Source organism: Gasterosteus aculeatus, chromosome 21 (genome assembly GCF_964276395.1).
Source record: "Gasterosteus aculeatus chromosome 21, fGasAcu3.hap1.1, whole genome shotgun sequence".
In the NCBI taxonomy this organism is placed as follows: domain Eukaryota; kingdom Metazoa; phylum Chordata; class Actinopteri; order Perciformes; family Gasterosteidae; genus Gasterosteus; species Gasterosteus aculeatus.
Genome location: NC_135708.1, coordinates 613,663 through 631,622, shown reverse-complemented (window position 1 = coordinate 631,622; position 17,960 = coordinate 613,663). Strand labels below are relative to the sequence as shown.

Sequence of the window (17,960 nt, the reverse complement as noted above, 5' to 3'; positions counted from 1 at the left end):
TTTGCTGATCCTGATGTGGAGGAACCAGCTCACATTGTGTTTACATCGGAGGATGTTTACAGTTATTGATTCACACTTAAACACACACAGACCAGTTAGATGATGGGTGTCTAACTCAAGGCCCGAGGGCCAAATCTGGTCTGCTGGGGGGTCCAGTGCAGCCCGCTGGATGACTTTACTATTGTGAGAATTACAGAAAGACACAAATAGCTTTTCTATAAAAGTAGCTGCTATTCCTAATCAGTCCACTGGGGGTCGCACTCTGTGAGTGAGCGCATGTGTTAGACCAGGGGGACCAGGGGCCTCATTTATAAAAGCTTGCGTAGGATTTGCTCCAGAAGTGTCGTACGGATGAAACGTAGGACGTGCGGACGCACAGAAATATTCAGACTTATAAAACGTCCTACGCAGTTTTCCCTTAATAAATCACAATCACTTCTAAATGCAGCGCAGCTTTTGCGGCTTCATGTCACGCCCATAGTTGCCCTTATATAGTCTGTGGAACGCCCACAAATTAATATTCATCGATTGGGAAATCATGACAAACACTGAGAGGAAAACGAAGAAACGTAACTTCACTCAGTGTGAAGTGGAAATGATCATTGGGAGGTGGGAAGGAGAAGTAAGATGCTCTTTGGAGGACACAGTGTGGACATCACTGATGCCAACAAGGCACCTGAGGGGCAAAAGGTTGCAGAGCAACGCTGCAGCCTCACAACCTCGGATCCAAATAAAGAAAAACTGGTCTGACATCAAAGTGGATGCAAAAAAGCGTTTAGCTCGCCATCGCCAAGGTGTGTCTGCCCGGGTGGGAAAGGGACACCGGAGCTGTCCCCTCCTGATGAGAGACTGGCGGCAGTGATTGGGGATCGGGGACAGGGTCTGGGCCAACATCGGCGTCAGGGAGTCGAGGCGCGTTTGGAAGCTGTGCCACATCATGTAGCACAGCACATGCAGCACGATGTTTCACACCTTTTCAGGAGTAAACAACAACCTCCCTCCAGTGCAGTCGAGGCAGCGCCATCTGCCCTTAAACAGGCCGATGGTGCGCTGCACTACAGCGCCAATCCTTCCATGTGCCACGTCTTCTAAGAGCGAAGATCAGCCATCAGCGTCATTACGCATTGTGACGGCATCATGGCGTTTTATTACCGTCCATCTGATTGCATCTGACAAGCAACAGCTGTGTTTAGAGGATGAATTTAATAACATGCCGATATTATTGCAGAACATATTTCACTTTTATTATATAACCAGATGTGACCTCTGCTGATCCTGATGTGGAGGAACTAGCTCACATTGTGTTTACATCTGAGGATGTTTACAGTTAATGATTCACACTTAAACACACACAGACCAGTTAGATGAAGATAATGAGTTCTGTCATGATGGATCGTCATGGAAACAACACGTTAAACAATGAACAAACATTTATGTAATTCATGACTGAGGATCAGAACAGTTCTTCATCTGTTTAAGAACTTACTCTGTGTCATAAGAACGGCGTCCATCTTTGAAGTCAATCACAGCATCTTTAGACCGATCACTCTTCATGGACAAACATCTGGGTTCAGGAGACTTTCCTCTCTGCTGATGTGAACTGAAAGAAACACTGAGATTACATCATCACATCACCATCTAATCATGAAGCATCAGCTCACATGGTGTCCGTCCTCACAGAGACCAAAACAAGGTAAAGGTCCATGACGTGAGGTCTGGATGTGGACCACATGACTCCCTATAGTGGTTTAGGTCTACTGGTCCTGCTGGTCCCACTGAGAATCAACAGCTCAGTCTTTCAGCTCACTGTTTTCTTCACCAGTCAGTTTGGTTTAGTCCCAACAGGTCTCACCAAGTCCTCCATGGAGCTCTCCCTCCCTCACTGAACACTGCTGAAGGGCCCTGGAGCAAGAAACCCAGAACCTCCACCAGAGAGTCTGGTAGAAACACCTCATCATCAGCCTGAGACCCTCACCTTGCATCAACAGAGGGACCAACGTCTTTGAAGTCTAGAGGAGGATCCATAGACTGGTTACTCTTCATGGACACACAGCTGGGTCCAGGTCCAGGTCCAGGTCCTGGTCTCTGATGGGTCCTGGTCACACACATAGAAGCAGAGTCAGTGAGTCAGAGACGTTGGGACATGGAGACGAGTGGAGGACAGTTGGAGATGGTCCTCTCACCTCTGAGCTTTGGTCTGGCTGTCATGTTCCCCACACAGAGGGGCTTCAGAGGGAGGGACTCCGTCCTCTGGGTCCTCAGCCTGATTCATAGCAGAGTCCACACCTTCACACCTTCACACCAACCTGCTGGGAGAGCTCACACATTATTATCTTCATCAGGACAAACACACAGAGCTCATTCACCTCAACACTAAAACTCTCATGGGACACTTTGTGTTGTTGTCTTGAGACAACGTGTCAAGAGACGTCATTTTAAATTCTCATCCTATAAATGTCGTGTTTCTTTTAAGCGCTTTCCTTTGGCAGGAGGCAGCGGTCCATCAGGACGTTATTTATGTTAAATCACCATATAGGCTACTAAAACTCAGCATGCAGAATGACAACACGAAAAAGTTACGAAAGTGAGTGTCAACAGGAAACGCAGCAAAATCTGGACACATGTCAATGACATTGATCCATCTAATGCAGAATGTAGAGTCTGCAAGACTAAAATCTCTATCTTCTCCAAAACAGGGCAGATAATGTCAGAGAGAAGAAACAGGATCAGCCCCTCAAAGCGGAGCCACTTGGTCTCAATGTAAATCTTCGCTGAAGGACAAAACTCTGCATGCTGATTTTTTTTCTTTTTGTTTTACACATTTTAATTTATATGTTGTTGTGTGATTCTGTAAGCTTCTGTATGTTGTTTCACTTTAAATTTGTTAAGTATTAAAAAGTTTAAAATAATTAAAATTTAGTTAAGTTCTTTTGTAAATAGTTAAATGTTTGTTTTTGCACTAATTTATTTTTTTATCACTCTGTAGAATGTATAAATAAAAGTGTATTTATATAAAAACATTTGATAGTGTTTTTTTTACATTAGTAATTCATATTGCGCATAATTTTACATTATTGTTGGTAATAAATTAATTTAAGCACCAAAAAATCAGAAGAGCCATTTGGGAGCCGAAAGAGCCGGTTCTCTAAAAAGAGGCGTAATTCCCATCACTACCGGGTAAAAGAGGACGTCTGCTTTGTCTCTGACTTCTGGCCCTGATCTGCTTAGAGGGCGGGGCGTCACGTGAGGGGCGTGTCCTCAACTGTGTTGCTTTCAGGAAACGTCGGCACTGTGAGAACTATGAATCCACACTTTCTATCCACCATATTCACATTTCAACTTTGATAAACACGACCTTTTTAAACAGATGTGAGGAAAGAGAAGAACGTTTAATCTCACAGAACCAAAACACGTGATGGTGGGCTCGACATGTGGACGTAAAACCGGACCAGAACCGGTACCGGAAACCATTATTTAGGGTATATATCATGATAAAATACATCAACGCATTATCTTTTTTTTATTCGGCAGAGTCCTGACTACAATAAGCTGGAATCCACATTAAAATACTCCAAACACACCTTTAGCTGGTGGGGAAGAGTCACATATGACGTGCAGGTTTGTCCACAACCTTTGGACCGAGTGGGACATTTTGTCGGTGCTTGAAGCTCGCGGACGTTGGAGCCAAAGAACAGCAGCGAATCGGTGGATTATGAATCATTGAGTGAGACAAAGCCTGCAGAGTTACTGTGAAACACACAGCGAGCCAGCAAAGACACACACACACACACACACACACACACACACACACACACACACACACACACACACACACACACACACACACACGTCTTACCTCTGCCGCTTCTCACGGGAATTATGGATTTAATCTGCTGTTTCTGCAGTGAGGAAAGTCCCCGAGCCGCTTCACTTCCTGCTTTATGTGTGAGACGTGAAACCGCCTCTTTCTCATGAAGAGTGGAAGTTATGTTGACTTCTTGAGGTGTGCGCATGCGCAGGCTCCCTGGTCGTTTGGTGCAGTGACGTCATGAACCCTGTCGGTGTCTTCTTGTCAAAGCGACCAGCGACCTTATCTGGTTTCACTGGAGACTTTTGTGGCGTCTGACGTGAAAGCTCGTGTTGTTCTGCAGTTTCTGTCCTCAGAGTCTCACAGGAAGTCCGCATCTGGCCGAGAACGGTCATACTACCCGGATGTGACTCGCCAAATATCCCAGAATGCATTTCACCTCAGCAACAGGCAGCGACGCCAGAGGGAAATAATACAACGTTATATTTAATCCACGTGATGTGACTTTGGGACTTTTCAGGCAGCGAGTCAGTTGTTTGAGCGACTCGTCTGTAGTCAGTTTGTCCACATTGAGAACTATGACCTCCAGCAGGTGGGAGATGTGACGCGCGGCTCCAGACGGACCGTCTACCAGCTTACTGGTGCGTCTTCATTCAGCCGCACACACGTTCTCCCTCGCGCCGCCTTTAACGCCACAATTTCACGGTCATTTGTTGATCACGCGCCATATTCATTCATATATATATATTATGTAAATCATTTAAAACAAGCACGAGGTGTCGGTGAATAATACAGGTTATAGTTGAAGCACAATTATACTGTATATTAAAATCTAATGAAAAATGTTTAAAGTGCTTCACTGCTGCCAAAGTAAAACATTTTACCCAAATGACACATTTCAAAGTGCTTCCCTGAGCTGAGAGCTAACATCTCATGTCTTACTGCAGCTCCCCCCTTGCTGTCTGGGTTCAATGTGTCGGCTATTAACAGACTCATGAACCTGCTACTGGCTCGGGCGGCCAAAACTGCTCAAACACGACATAAAAACACATATTCAAATATATTTAAATATCTGGTTGAGCATCAGACACGTCAAAAACTGGACAAATGGAAACAACGGGACACAACTACTTGTAAAGGTCATTTAAGTTGAAACATATTACCTACACAAAAATAAGTAAATGAACTGAAGACCGCAGATCTCTCACAAACGCGCTGATCAAGAGTCGTGATTCTTGTCCCTCATGCGTCAGGCTTCATTCAGTGATTGAAACTGAAGGTTTCACAGTACCGACATCGAACGCTCCGAGCGAGCTGTGCCGTAATGGTAGTGGTCTACTCCTCCTGCTGGACCGACCACATAGATACCCCAACAACTGTGTTTGCCAAGCCAGCTCAAGCATCGCTGACTTGAACCTGGCAGAATGGGAGTTTGGAAAGGCTGTGGTGACCTATGTGGGAAAGTCGCCCTGTGACGGCAGGTGCTCTCCTGTCCTACCCGGCACCCTCCACCACACGGGGACTCCGGCGGTTTCTAGGACTGGTCGGGTATTACCGACATGTTTCTGTGCTAGTAGCACCTCTCACTCGTCTGTGGGGTGCAAAGCAACGTCTTGCATGGACGTCTGACTGTCAACATGCCAGAACCTCCCCTCTGCAGCGCTCCGGTACTGACTTCACCAAACCCCTCAAGATCCAGGTGGACGCAAGTGCTGCTGGAGCTGATGGCATCAGCCATCCAGTCTCGTACCACTCGGTCAAGTTCACAATATTCTAATTTGAGATGTAGAATTTGGGGTTTTCATGAGCTGTATGCCATAATCATCCAAAATCATATCAAATAAAGGCTTGAAATATCCCACTTTGCTTGTAATACGTCTATATATTAGTTTCACCTTTTAAGTTGAATTACTGAAAGCAATGAGCTTTGATATTCAAATTTTTCAAGTTTCACCTGTATTTGTCAAGAATAACCAAAACGTGACAAAGCACAAAATACAAGACAACAGATTGAAAAATGAATGGAATAAAAGATCGTCAGGAGACAGGTGATGACTTGAATAAATCTCGGTTTTATTTGTAAAAAGGTCCCTGGTCCTTTAACGTAGATGAATAAACGCAACCCAATCAACCACCTGTCCCCCCAACGGTCAACGTCCTCTAACGTTTGTGGTGCCGTCAAATCAACCTGCTCCAGGTCGCACCAGGTGTACGGGTGACACCCATTACGACAGACCCCTCCCCCCTTTACTTGGTCCAACCCGATGATGTCACCGCTGACACCCTCCCCTGTATAAACGGAACGGACTCCCGACTCACGGGACCAGGAGAACGGTCATTGCCACAAGAGCAGCCGACTCGATGGCGTCGCCACGTCAGCTTGACTGAGCCCAGAGGCCGGCGCAGCCCCCCCTCTGTGGGTCAGGCACGCTGATGATGCCCCCGGTACCTCCTGCTGTCCTACAGAGAAGGTCCTCTTCAGGTGAACACTCCCAACAACAACGGACGCCACAGATTCTTTATTTAGATTCATAGGACAATATTCAATTGGGTTTACGATAAATAACCATTTATGGCAGTTTGGGTTCGTGGATTAGGGTAATAAATGGTTCTGGTTTAGCCAGATGATCTTCACACATGAACAGAACCTGTAGCAGGACACACGAGGACAAGGACTCCTCGTCTCTGATTGGACTCTAACTGAAGGTCTTATTGGGTCTCTCGCACGCGGCCTGAGAGCAGCGATGTGTCACCACCACCAGGTCCAAAACCACAGGAAGCGCTGCGTTGACCCGGGGCGGGTCCTCCTGCATGGTTCCTGGTTAGATGTCGCCTTACACGCGGTCCACGAGGGCTCGAGGTGCTAGGAGACGAGCAGCCGGAGCAGCCGGGCCACCACCACCACGTTGAGGCTGTTTCCCAGAACTCTGTACTGCTGCTTGGTGCTGATCTGCTGCGGGAAGGCTGCAGAAGAACCAGAAGATCCAATTCACCTGGAGGAGAACCGCTTCCCTGCTTCTGCACATCAGTCATCCCGCCTTTAGTCCCGCCTACTTTCCTATTCTCCACCTTCACCATCAGAAGCATTAAACTCTCTGCTGAACAACACGACTCCTTTAGGGTCACACACACACACATACCCCCATCTACATATACACACACACACACACACACACACACACACACACACACAAGCTCTGAGGGAAGCCCATGAGGGGGGCTGAAGTAACGCAGCTTGAGCTTCAGCAGCTGCTAGAGTTTGTCGTCTTCAGACATCTGGTCCAGACCTGCAAACACGCTCTCCATCTGGAGGACGCACAGCAGAAGAGCTTCTGCTCCAATCAGTGCCGTGATGTGCACCAGGCCTGTGATGCTGGACCTGGCGGTGGGACGATGTGCTAATCGGACACTGGTTTGATCTCAAATGATGTCAAATGATGTCACCCAGGAGGTCGTGAAGCACGTTCTCACCATGAAGCAAGCACACACCTTCTTTCCTTCATCTACGCCCAATACCCTCCATGACAAACCTACCTCCGTCTCCACGCAGCACTGCAGCACTGAGCCCGTCCCCTCCACGTAGCGGCCGTAGCTACGGAGAGAAGACATGACACCATCACTAAGGACTCGTCCTCACAGCGTCCTCCAACGGTAGTCCAAACAACAACCCGACTGTGGGGTAAAGGGTGTCCTTACCCTTTAGTGAAGCACACGGACCTCCTGCAGGTGGGCTGAACGATGTCCAGCAGCAGGGAATATCTCAGCAGGGTGCCGGGGGGCAGGAGGTAGTGCTCCATGTTCACGTCCCCTGGCGGTTCCAGGAAGCCCCGGAACCTGGTCCTGGTTCTGACTGGTCTTCCTCTGGGCCTTCCTCTCGGTCTCTTGCTTATAGAGGACATGACCCCCCTGCGTGTCCTCGTCTGGCCGGCCCGTAGCTGCACTGGGAGGACTCGAGACGACGGTGTGCTGGTGAGGAGAAGCACCAGCAGGATGTGGGAAGGCCTCTGGAATCTGAGACCACATGAACACCACCAGTCCTGTGAGGTCCTGACCTCCAAACACTTAGGGACGCACAGGCTGAGGGGACGCGTAGGCTGAGGGGACGCGCAGGCTGAGGGGACGCGCAGATGAGGGGACGCGTAGGCTGAGGGGACGCGCAGGCTGAGGGGACGCGCAGATGAGGGGACGCGCAGATGAGGGGACGCGCAGATTGAGGGGACGCGCAGGCCAGATGAGGGGACGCGCAGGCCGAGGGGACGCGCAGGCTAGATGAGGGGACGCGCAGGCTAGATGAGGGGACGCGCAGGCTGAGGGGACGCGCAGGCCGAGGGGACGCGCAGGCCGAGGGGACGCGCAGATGAGGGGACGCGCAGATGAGGGGACGTGCAGATGAGGGGACGCGCAGGCCGAGGGGACGCGCAGGCCGAGGGGACGCACAGGCCGAGGGGACGCACAGGCTAGATGAGGGGACGCGCAGGCCGAGGGGACGCGCAGGCCGAGGGGACGCGCAGGCCGAGGGGACGCGCAGGCCGAGGGGACGCGCAGGCCGAGGGGACGCGCGGATGAGGGGTCGCGCAGGCCGAGGGGACGCGCAGGCTGAGGGGACGTGGCTTCTGCCCAACTTCTCCACGCTGTTCTCCCCCTGGTTACCTGGCAGAGGACACCTCGAAGCCCTTCACATTCTCCAGCAGGATGAAGCGGGGTCGCCGGCACAGCCTGGAGAGGAGGGGGGGGTTACGGACTCAGAGGATCGCATACATCCTCCCTGCGCACAAACACTACTGAAGACTTATGACGCCGCCTCACATTGCTAACTGAAGAGCTTTAATAAAGACCGGATGAAAGCGGTTTATTTTGGGTGCACACAAGGTGACCTGCTCCACCTGTTCCATAGGGTGAAATAAATGATGTTCTATGCAAAGGTCAATGAGGTACTTTCACCCAAAGACGTCGTCTTCTGTTCTTTAAATAGCTTCCGTTCAGGCTGAAATCAGGGCTTCATGTTTCATGTGCAGACTAAACACCTGGGCAGGAGGTGGAGGATGTGCAGGAAGCTCTTGGTTCTGGAGTCGGCGATGTCCTACTGAAGTCCGACCCTAAAGAACACAAACAAAGTCATTCACCTTTGAGTGCTTGTCGGGGTCAGGGGTCAGGGGTTGTGGGGGCAACAGTTGCATCAGGGACCCCAAAGTCAAAGAGACGTCCCTGTAACTGGGCTTTATACATCTCCATCTGCTCTGTTGCTTACAGTACATCAGTGTTGGTCGCTTCCAACGGATTGTCTAAATGTTTGAGTCGTGGTGACGCTGTAATTCACACCTCAATAAGTTCCCTAATAAGAGGAAGATAAACACGTCAGCCGCTCTCTGGAGGAAGATAAACACGTCAGCCGCTCTCTGGAGGAAGATAAACACGTCAGCCGCTCTCTAGAGGTTTTTACCAGCATAGGAGAGCAGCCACAGCGTATGAGAGCAGATTAGGAAAGGCAGCCAGAGTTTATGTGTTTGTTGGCTTGTTTTGTAAGCAAAATGAATACGGAACCAAAGGAAAGTCTGCTCTGACAATCCGCTCTCCTGCTGCGTCAAAGAAACTAACCAGTGGTGCATCAGTGGCCCTTTGACACAAATGTTCATTCATCCCAAGGACAAATGGCCACTACACATGCCCTGCATGGTATCTATAGTCATAAGCATCCGGTAGTGATGAATGTGATCAATGTTAAAAGCTGCCAGAATTAGCTTCATTTGTGGGATGGTTGGACTTAGAGAGAGGTCAAAGAGCTCAGACGTCTGAAGGGAAGTCAGAGTGCAGCCACTGCTGCTTCACCAACAACAGCAACATCACTGCGTAAGACAGCCGTCTACCTTGGTCCTGTCCAACCTTGCAAAAAACAAGAATTTAAAAAATGGCCTCAAGACGTTTTATTCCGCCCCCATGAGGCTGACCTTTCCAACTGACCAAACCTTTCATTGATAATGTCTTTGACCAATGGTCAAAATAAAATACAATCACTTCAAATGAGTCCTTTAGCAGACTCCCCCTGCCAGCCGGCTCCTGGCTAATATCCAGTCACAGGACAACTCGGGCGCCCCCGAGAACAGGAGGTCGGTGCCCACGTCTTCTCAGAGACCTGGCCGGTTAGTTAAATATATTAAATATGGTTATTGCTGTGCACTGACTGTCTCAGACTCGTTTGGTCTGCAGAACATTTGAAAGCTGCTTGTTTTAAACCTCATAGCAAACCTCACCTCAGTGACTCCACCACTTGCTACAAGTCTGTTGAGTTGTGTGGAAGTAAGCGTACAACGGTCACACTGGAAGTGGTACACATGAAATGGGCTCAGACCATGTCGTACGTGGATTTGAATGGAAATGTCCCTTCTACGCCGACACTTGTGGATACCCAACCTAACCTATGTAAAATTGTACCCTGTTGTTCGGTTAGACAAAACAAGGTACTCTGCTTGTGTCAAGTTATTCTTCATGACAATAGAGATGTGATAAACTGTCTCTGCTCTGACCCGACTGAGCGGTATTGATAGTTAGAGAGGGAGGGGGGGGCCAGGCCCTCATCAGGAGTGCGTTGGCACTAGAGGACAAACAATAGTAGGCAGTCGTCCATTGGCTCCAGCTCTCCCTTTGGTTCTCCAACATGTCCTGGGCGGGTCTGGGCTTGTCTCTCAGCCACCTGGCTCTGTCCCACAGGGAGGTCTGCAGGGTCTGCTGGAGTTATGAAGAACTACACATTTTCCCCCGGATATTTCTCGTGGCCTTACATTTTTTTTGGACTGCCTGTATTTTAAATCACAGTTGTTTTCTTGCCTTTTAAAATCATCAAGTGCGTTTGATAATGAAATAGCATGAAAAATGGTAAAAAACGTTCAGTGGCTTGGACAGCTCTCCTTCAGGGCCGGTCTAGTTCACAGTGCCGGTTAGAGTCCTAGCTAGGCTAACGTTATCCTGGAAGGGTATAGCCAGTCAGATTACCGTAGGGGGGTCATAGACACGAAAAGAGGGTCACTTCTTTTCTCTCCTACATACAACGGTCAGTTCATACGGCCATGACCCCGATCGGACTTGCCAAGCCAAGTCGGCCTATATCTGGTATCTCCATCGATTGTCACCTTCTTAGCATTGATGACACATCCCAACGCCCGGCTCTTGCAAAGACCCAGATGGTCGGTGGTGCTGAGACGGGCCTGGGCAGGGAGGCAGAGGAGACAGTTAGCGGCGGGCGACGCTAGAGAGCACCCCCCTCTCCATGAAAGTGGCCACTCCCTCTGTTGTGGGGAACTAATGAATACGCTGCGTTGAAACTTTGACTTGTCGCATTTGATGTAGGAATACCTTGTAAAAGCCTTTTCCAAGCTTCCATGTTGTGCCACGCAACGTATGGTCAGCAGCGTAGTGCGTTTTCTCCCTGTGTTCATTTTGAAGCACAAACATGGTTCCACAGACCACAAGGTTAGGCCGGAAAATACCAACGTGAGCACTATGCCGGGATGGGAAACGGAAAATATAAGCAATGCAGAGAGGGCTGCAGTGTTCTGGCAAAGGCTTTAAAGACAGGGGAGGATCAGTCAGCTGAAGAGAGAACAGCCACCACAACCTTTCTGTGACAGTCTCCTCCCAGCTCACTCTCTCTCTCTAGAGTCACATTACACCAAGCTGCTTCTATTTCTGAATTCATTTGTTTCCTCCAAAACAATTAGTCAACAGTATAAAGTAAACGTCGCAATGGGAAAAGACTGCAGTTGAAATAATACAAAACCTGTTGAGAATGGTATCCTGCTTATAAGTGCATTAAGAAACTAAATAAATGAATTTATGAATGATATCAGGTAATGTTGGTGACCACTGCCTAGATGTGGTGAATAAATCTATAACACCAACTATCTTTGTCATTGTAGTGTCTAAATGCACAGTCAACCTGCTCCCTCACAAATTGCATGTGGCTAAGATGGGCTTTAAACAGGTGAACAGTGAGGCCCCCACAGGGCCGAACTGCAGCCTGTGTGCACGACTGAGGGACCATATGTGCTCAAAATGGGGTGATTGAATGGACCCCTACTGGGTTTTATGTGTTTTAAGGACGTGTTGGAAAATGATTGACAGTGACTCGGTTTCCATCCACTTGTTACTGCACCTAAAATTCAAATAAAGCTGTGAAGAAATCTTCCACATGTATGTTTCTATCCCTCCAGTACCGTCATGCAATTATTTGCAGTAGGTCCTTTGAGATGAGCCATTTGAATCCACCACTATTTGAGATGACATGAGCAGAGCACAAACCTCAGTGGATGTTGAAGTCACATGATCAGTTCCTTTGACTCTCTACCTCAGCCAAGCGTTATTTCTGAGTCCATATCATTTTCTCTCGGGTCTTTTCCATGCGTGTGTGTCGCAGGTGGATGGAAACACACTTTGTGTCTTTGGTTGAGTAGCATTTAGCATTTAGCTCGCCCTCTGAATTGGCCCCAATGACACACTCTAAAACTATAAACCGTGTGTGAGAAATGGACGTGGTTGTCGTGGCGTGTTTGTGGTTTTCTTCTTCTTCTTGACTTCTTTAGGTCTCAGTGCAACACACCGTCCTCCAAGTGTCACATGAGAGCTTGGAAACCAGAACTTGTGCTCCTGAAAAGTCACATGTCCTCTGGTTGGTATCCAGTGTCTCCTACAGGTGTTTGTTGCAGGACAGATGGGTCCCAGTGTGAGAGGAGAACATGGTGTAAAGCAGCAGGAGGCCCAAAGAACAACACTGAGACAACACAGGAGAACCTTTTCTACAAATGTCTCCAGCAGGATCCTTGCTTTGATCCATCTCCACGTCCTCTCCTCAGCGCCCCACTCTTTCATTTTAAAGCAGGCTGCTTTTCTAAATACACACAGTGGGGATCTGCAGGTAGTGAACCTAAGTTCTTCCAAACCACAAGTGCAGCACAGCAACCACATCCAGCATCCCCGCTGGCTGCAGCACCACACAGCGTTCCTCCTGCACACATGTTGGTGGGATTGCTCAACGCCTTTGGTGGCTTCACAGAACAAAGAGGACTAAACATTTATTCCTCACATGTATTTCTGACTGACGCCTGAGAAGATCCTTTGGTCCTTGTGGTAGATTAGAAGATGTACGGTCCGTCAGGATATTACTGTGTGATCGTAGTCAGATTGAGTCCAATACCTTTTCAAAAGATCCGTGTTGTTGCAGGTTGAAGCTTGTTTACTGTCATTTACACCGTTCTTTAGATGATGCTGTGATTTCACAACTTGTATTTGTCACAGATGACAGTTTGCAGGGTGAGTGAAATGTTCTGTCCTTAAACCGTGTGACGATATGCACGTAACATGTTGACGCACATCACCTATAACTGATGCTAGAGGGGTAAGAAGTGGCTCCATCGTACTTTCTGTCTGTATTCCATTCATTTCATCAAGCTCAGAATGACAAAGTACATCCTGTACACATGCGACATCCTATTGGCCAGACAGAACTATGCGTCCTGTAGCAAAAACAGGTCCACTTCTAACATCGTCTCCATCCTCTCCAACTAGTTCAGTCGTTGAACAGTTATTTCAGACTACACACTTAAGGAACAGCAGAGCTTGAAAATGGCAAAACACACAGAGAGACACTGAGGCAGACAACTCGCTGACCCATAATCACAGGCCCTATACTGTATATTTAGCCTTCTCTTTGTGCTGATGGACAGTCACTGGTGGACAGACCAATGGCGCGCTGACATGAAGTCCAGAACAGGCTACTAAACACATACATGTCACACGCGTCATACACGTCATACATGCAGCAGCATGTCAATCAAACAACAACCGACGTAACAAGTGTCCAAACTCTGTATTAGCCATATAACTTTGATACTGACGAGCCTGAGATGTTATTTTGTGCTGGATACATGCGTACAGTTTATATAACATCTAGGTCTTCACAGCAGCACATACAGTGAAGTAAAGGATGGCCTTACCTTCCTCTGTCAGCCCGCAGCAGCAACCATGAGGGAGAGTGAGGAGGGTGAAGTCCTGCCTCTGGTTGGCAGTGGGAGGGGTGGGAGGCTCCAGCCAAGCATTACAAATGGTGGAGGGGACGCCACTGAGAGTAGCACCTCATGTGGACGCACACGTCCAATGTGTGGGCGGAGCACAGCGTTGAAATGCAAAAGGCTTTTAAAGAGTTTTCAGCCTTTTCGATCACTGTTCACTTGAGCCCTTTAATTATCCCAACACACAGGAATAGCAGTCACATGGTCAAGCGGCACTGTGGGAGTTTAACTAACGCGGCGACACCCAACAGAGCATTTGTCGCACACGTTGGACCTCTGACACACTCCAGGATGAAGCCTTGACTGAAACACCAGCGTTTGCAGTGACAGGTGAGATGGTCCTGCCTGCACGTAGAACACGCTTCAACTAAATGAAACTTCTCTGCATCGTCTAACCAGCGGAAAGGATGTTCACAGCTCCATATTGTCTTCTATTGTTTGTATCTTCTGCTGAGGGACTTCATTCAGGCAATAAACTGTCATGAGCCTGGTCACCATCCTGGTAAATTGGGAGAATTATGGAGGCGTTATTTTACAAATGTCTTCTTGACAAACTAATCTCAAGAGAAGACACAAAATGATGAAGGTGTCCTACCAGCAAGAGTCGTGTGTTTCTTATGTGTGAGATATGTTCTTCGTACAGCACTTGCTCCTCCAGATGTTCTCGTTCCATCATTGGTCTCAATGACGTGTGAGCACAGGGACAAGGCGCCCCCTGCTGGAGCTGCTCAAATTGTACTTGTAACGTCACTCATCTATAGCAAATTGTAAATTGGCTTATTTGAGGAAATTGCACTTTCTTGTTTCTTGTTCTCCTGAGTTTGTACCCTATGGTTGAATGCACTTATTGTACGTCGCTTTGGATAAAAGCTTCCGCTAAAAGACATGTAATGTAATGTGGAGGTGACCAGTAGGAGCTGATCCAGCGCCCCCACACCTCCCCCAAGGACAGAGATGTTTGTCACCTTAGACTATATAACTTGAAGACTTGTACATGTCAACTCTGCAAGCGTTTAATGAACGTCATGTTCAATGATTTTACCGGCGTTGAGTGAAACGTTTTCTAACAATGGTGGAGCAAATCCATCAAAGTTCTTGCACATTCGTCACTTGTGCCTGGTATCAAAACGAAGAGGAAAGTTGGTTGATTCTTTCAACTTTTAGATGACGCAAGCAGGAAGTCCCCCGTAGGACAGACCGTCCCATCTCAGAGGCCGCTCGGTTCAGCCTACGCAATTGTTGGAGGACCAGACCAGGTAGACCAAAAGACTGCTGAAGGCTGCAGGCTACAAGGATGCAGCCTTTGAGACACACACACACTTATCTTTCTGTTTGTCTCCACCCTGATGACATCACAAAGGTCCTCTAGCTCCACCTTGTGGTCGCACTGCAGGTTTAAACACACACACAACGGTCATCCGTCACAGGGGATTCTCATAAACAGCCCTGGCAACAGGCGGATGCTAGCGTGCATCGCCATGGTAACCACTTTACTGGTGAGAGTGAGAGATGTAAGAAGTAGAAGCAGAATGAGCTTCTTGTCGGTCAGGTGAGCAGCAGAGGGGCTGTTCATCAGCTTCAGGTGTTGATGGAACAAACAACAACAAGGTCACTAGAGGATCAACAATGAGACGACCCCCCAAACAGGACTGGTTTCTCCCTCTGGATCTCTGACTGGTTTCCCACCAGTTGTCTTCATCTAGAGTCACCATCACTACTGGAGAGAGGACACCTCTGCACATTATGTTTGGTCCATCAGACCTGTTATCTGTCTCCTACATTATCAACATCAACATTTGTTTGAATTAATCACACAATAAAGTGCAGCACCTTTTAGAAATCTGACATTTCTTCATTCATCTGGACTTTATTTAAATCATCTTTTGGGTTTGTTTGAAACTTGATTTTCTTTTTTTAACTTTTATGTTTTTAATCTTTTGGTCAGTAAATCTAATGTATATTTACATGTTTTTGTGTATGTTATATTTTTTAGTTGGATTAAAGTATAATCAACCTTTACCTGTTTGGTTTAAATCACCATGCGAGGTTCATGTGCAGCATTCTGACTGAGATGTTGCTTCATATTTATTTCATGACAAACTGAACGATTGTTGTGAGTCTATTTTATTTGATGTTGCGATGAAGAATTCACTGACACATTCAGATTCCTGTGGATTTGAAGCTTGGGGGAACTTCCTTAAATAGACGCTGTGAGGTCAAAGGTCGTCACGTTTGGTTAAAGGTTGAGAGAGAAAAGAGGGAGAGTCGTGTGAAAGCACTTGTTCCTGTTTGTGTTCAGTACGACATCAACATGTTATTATCACAAAGAAATGAACATGAACGTCTCTGTTGGTGTTATTTGGTCTTTATTATATTCACACTGTGATACGTGTTGGGAATATGAATCATGTTTACTGGTTTAATCCCATAGCTGACGTCCCCCTGCTGGCCAGGACCAGTCACTGCACCACATGTTGTTTCCAATAAAAGTCATTTATTCACATTACAAACATACAATTATATTCCTGTGAAGCCAAAGTAACACATGGAGGCACTAAACGTTGTACTATTATATACTAACGGTAATCAAAACACAAGTACCTGATATTATCTGTCATTAAACCTTCTTCAGAGGTTTGCTGAAGCTTTCAAAAGCTTTTCGTTCACAACAAACCTGATTACGTGGAATTAGATTTCACACCAACAATCCTTGAAAAAGCAACACCTTGATTTTATTAGCATGAATGCTAATGAAGCCCACACACAGACAATTTATCATCAGAGACATTTGTCTCATATGGGGGGACAGATGAAAGAGCGTCTTATAAAATGTCTTCTTGAACACATAAAGATGAAGATTAAAGCCTAATTAGGAGCCAATATCTAAATGATCATCTATTGATTGAAGGAGCACAGCAGCATTAAGCTGAGCTCTTTCACACTTCCATCTGAGTCCCAGAGAGCTGTGGACCCCCCAGAGTCCAGACCAGCTCAGGTACCCCTCACCTGCTCCACCTGCATCTACACCCACATGAACCACCATCAGCTGTACAGACTGAACTATGTGGTGAGCAGAGAGGAAGGTTCTCCACCAGAAGGAGACTCTCCCTCCTGAAGAGGACACAGAGACAGTGAGGAACCATAAGACCTGAAACTGAACCCAGGATAAAGAGGTTCAGTGAATGTGGTGCTGAAGGTGTGGAGGTGGATCAGTGTGTCAGAGGAGACTCTGTAGAAGGACAGAGAGCCAGCAGGACAGTCCACATACACTGCTACTCTACCAGAGGAGGAGGAGGAGGAGGAAGAGGAGGAGGAGGAGGAGGAGGAGGTGATGTGTGTTACTGTCTCATTGTGACAGACATAGTAACCTTTATCAGAGCACATCAGACTCCAGGACTGATCATTGTATCCAAACACACAGTCATCACTGTTTCCTTTCCTCCTGATTCCTCTGTAACTCACTGATACATAAACGTCTCCTCTCCACTCGACCTCCCAGTAACAGCGACCAGTCAGACCAGTTCTACACAGCAGCTGAGGATCGTAGTCAAATCTGTCTGGATGATCAGGATGTGACTGATCCTCCTTCACACATGTCACCTTCCTGTTGTTGTCAGACAGTTTGAGGTGTGTGTTTACTGTGTTTGTGTTGATTGTGAGTTCACAGGAATCTGATGAGAGAACAAGACACAATACAGCTGCAGTTATTAATCATGTGTTCATCTACTGACACGTTGATGATGACGTCACAGAGGTGAATGAGTGATGTCACAGTGTGAAGATGGTTGAATCTTCATGAATCAAAGCACACTTACACTTCCTCAGACCTGGTCTCAACCATCGGACTCCATCAGGCTCCACCCTGAAAGGAGGAGGGGGGTCAGAGCAGCATGGAGACATGGACATTACATCACTCTCACTCACAGCTTTGTCCTTCACCTCTTCTTCTTCCACAGCTCATCATGTTCACTCATTCATCATCAGCATCATACTGACCATCATCTTCATTTCACACTCAGCTTCCTTCAGCAGTCAGTCAATCAAATGTTTCAACCTGCATCAAGTGGTTTCTTTGTCCACTTATGCTTAAACAC

At 47.5% G+C, this 17,960-nt stretch overlaps 2 protein-coding genes, 1 long non-coding RNA gene and 1 pseudogene across 8 annotated transcripts in view; 1 reads left to right on the top strand and 3 right to left on the bottom strand.

Moving 5' to 3' along the window:
- Positions 1 to 7,002, bottom strand: part of LOC144390239 (protein NLRC3-like) — a 39,820-nt gene extending 32,818 nt beyond the window's left edge. For 3 of the 4 annotated variants that reach the window (XM_078096691.1, XM_078096686.1, XM_078096689.1), the window contains exons 1-4: positions 3,582 to 7,002; positions 2,184 to 2,309; positions 1,976 to 2,095; positions 1,487 to 1,600 (exon numbers count right to left, since the gene is read on the bottom strand). In XM_078096691.1, coding sequence (XP_077952817.1) covers positions 1,487 to 1,600; positions 1,976 to 2,095; positions 2,184 to 2,272 — 323 coding nt within the window. In that variant the 5' untranslated portion in view covers positions 2,273 to 2,309; positions 3,582 to 7,002. The remainder of the gene's footprint in view (positions 1 to 1,486; positions 1,601 to 1,975; positions 2,096 to 2,183; positions 2,310 to 3,581) is intronic. The other variant, XM_078096690.1, reaches the window with a different exon arrangement.
- LOC144390396 (uncharacterized) overlaps positions 1 to 17,355 on the top strand; it is a 265,667-nt gene extending 248,312 nt beyond the window's left edge. Inside the window, exon 2 of the long non-coding RNA XR_013454435.1 lies at positions 17,186 to 17,355. This is a non-coding gene — a long non-coding RNA (uncharacterized LOC144390396). The remainder of the gene's footprint in view (positions 1 to 17,185) is intronic.
- On the bottom strand, positions 6,672 to 7,868 carry LOC144390451 (tRNA (cytosine(38)-C(5))-methyltransferase-like; annotated as a pseudogene). The gene is made up of 4 exons (XR_013454494.1): positions 7,505 to 7,868; positions 7,343 to 7,400; positions 6,999 to 7,114; positions 6,672 to 6,772 (listed from the first exon to the last, which is right to left on the bottom strand). The product of XR_013454494.1 is annotated as a tRNA (cytosine(38)-C(5))-methyltransferase-like (transcript).
- LOC144390250 (protein NLRC3-like) overlaps positions 16,216 to 17,960 on the bottom strand; it is a 55,778-nt gene continuing 54,033 nt past the window's right edge. For both annotated transcript variants that reach the window (XM_078096709.1, XM_078096710.1), the window contains exons 10-11: positions 17,682 to 17,728; positions 16,216 to 17,537 (exon numbers count right to left, since the gene is read on the bottom strand). In XM_078096709.1, coding sequence (XP_077952835.1) covers positions 16,927 to 17,537; positions 17,682 to 17,728 — 658 coding nt within the window. In that variant the 3' untranslated portion in view covers positions 16,216 to 16,926. The remainder of the gene's footprint in view (positions 17,538 to 17,681; positions 17,729 to 17,960) is intronic.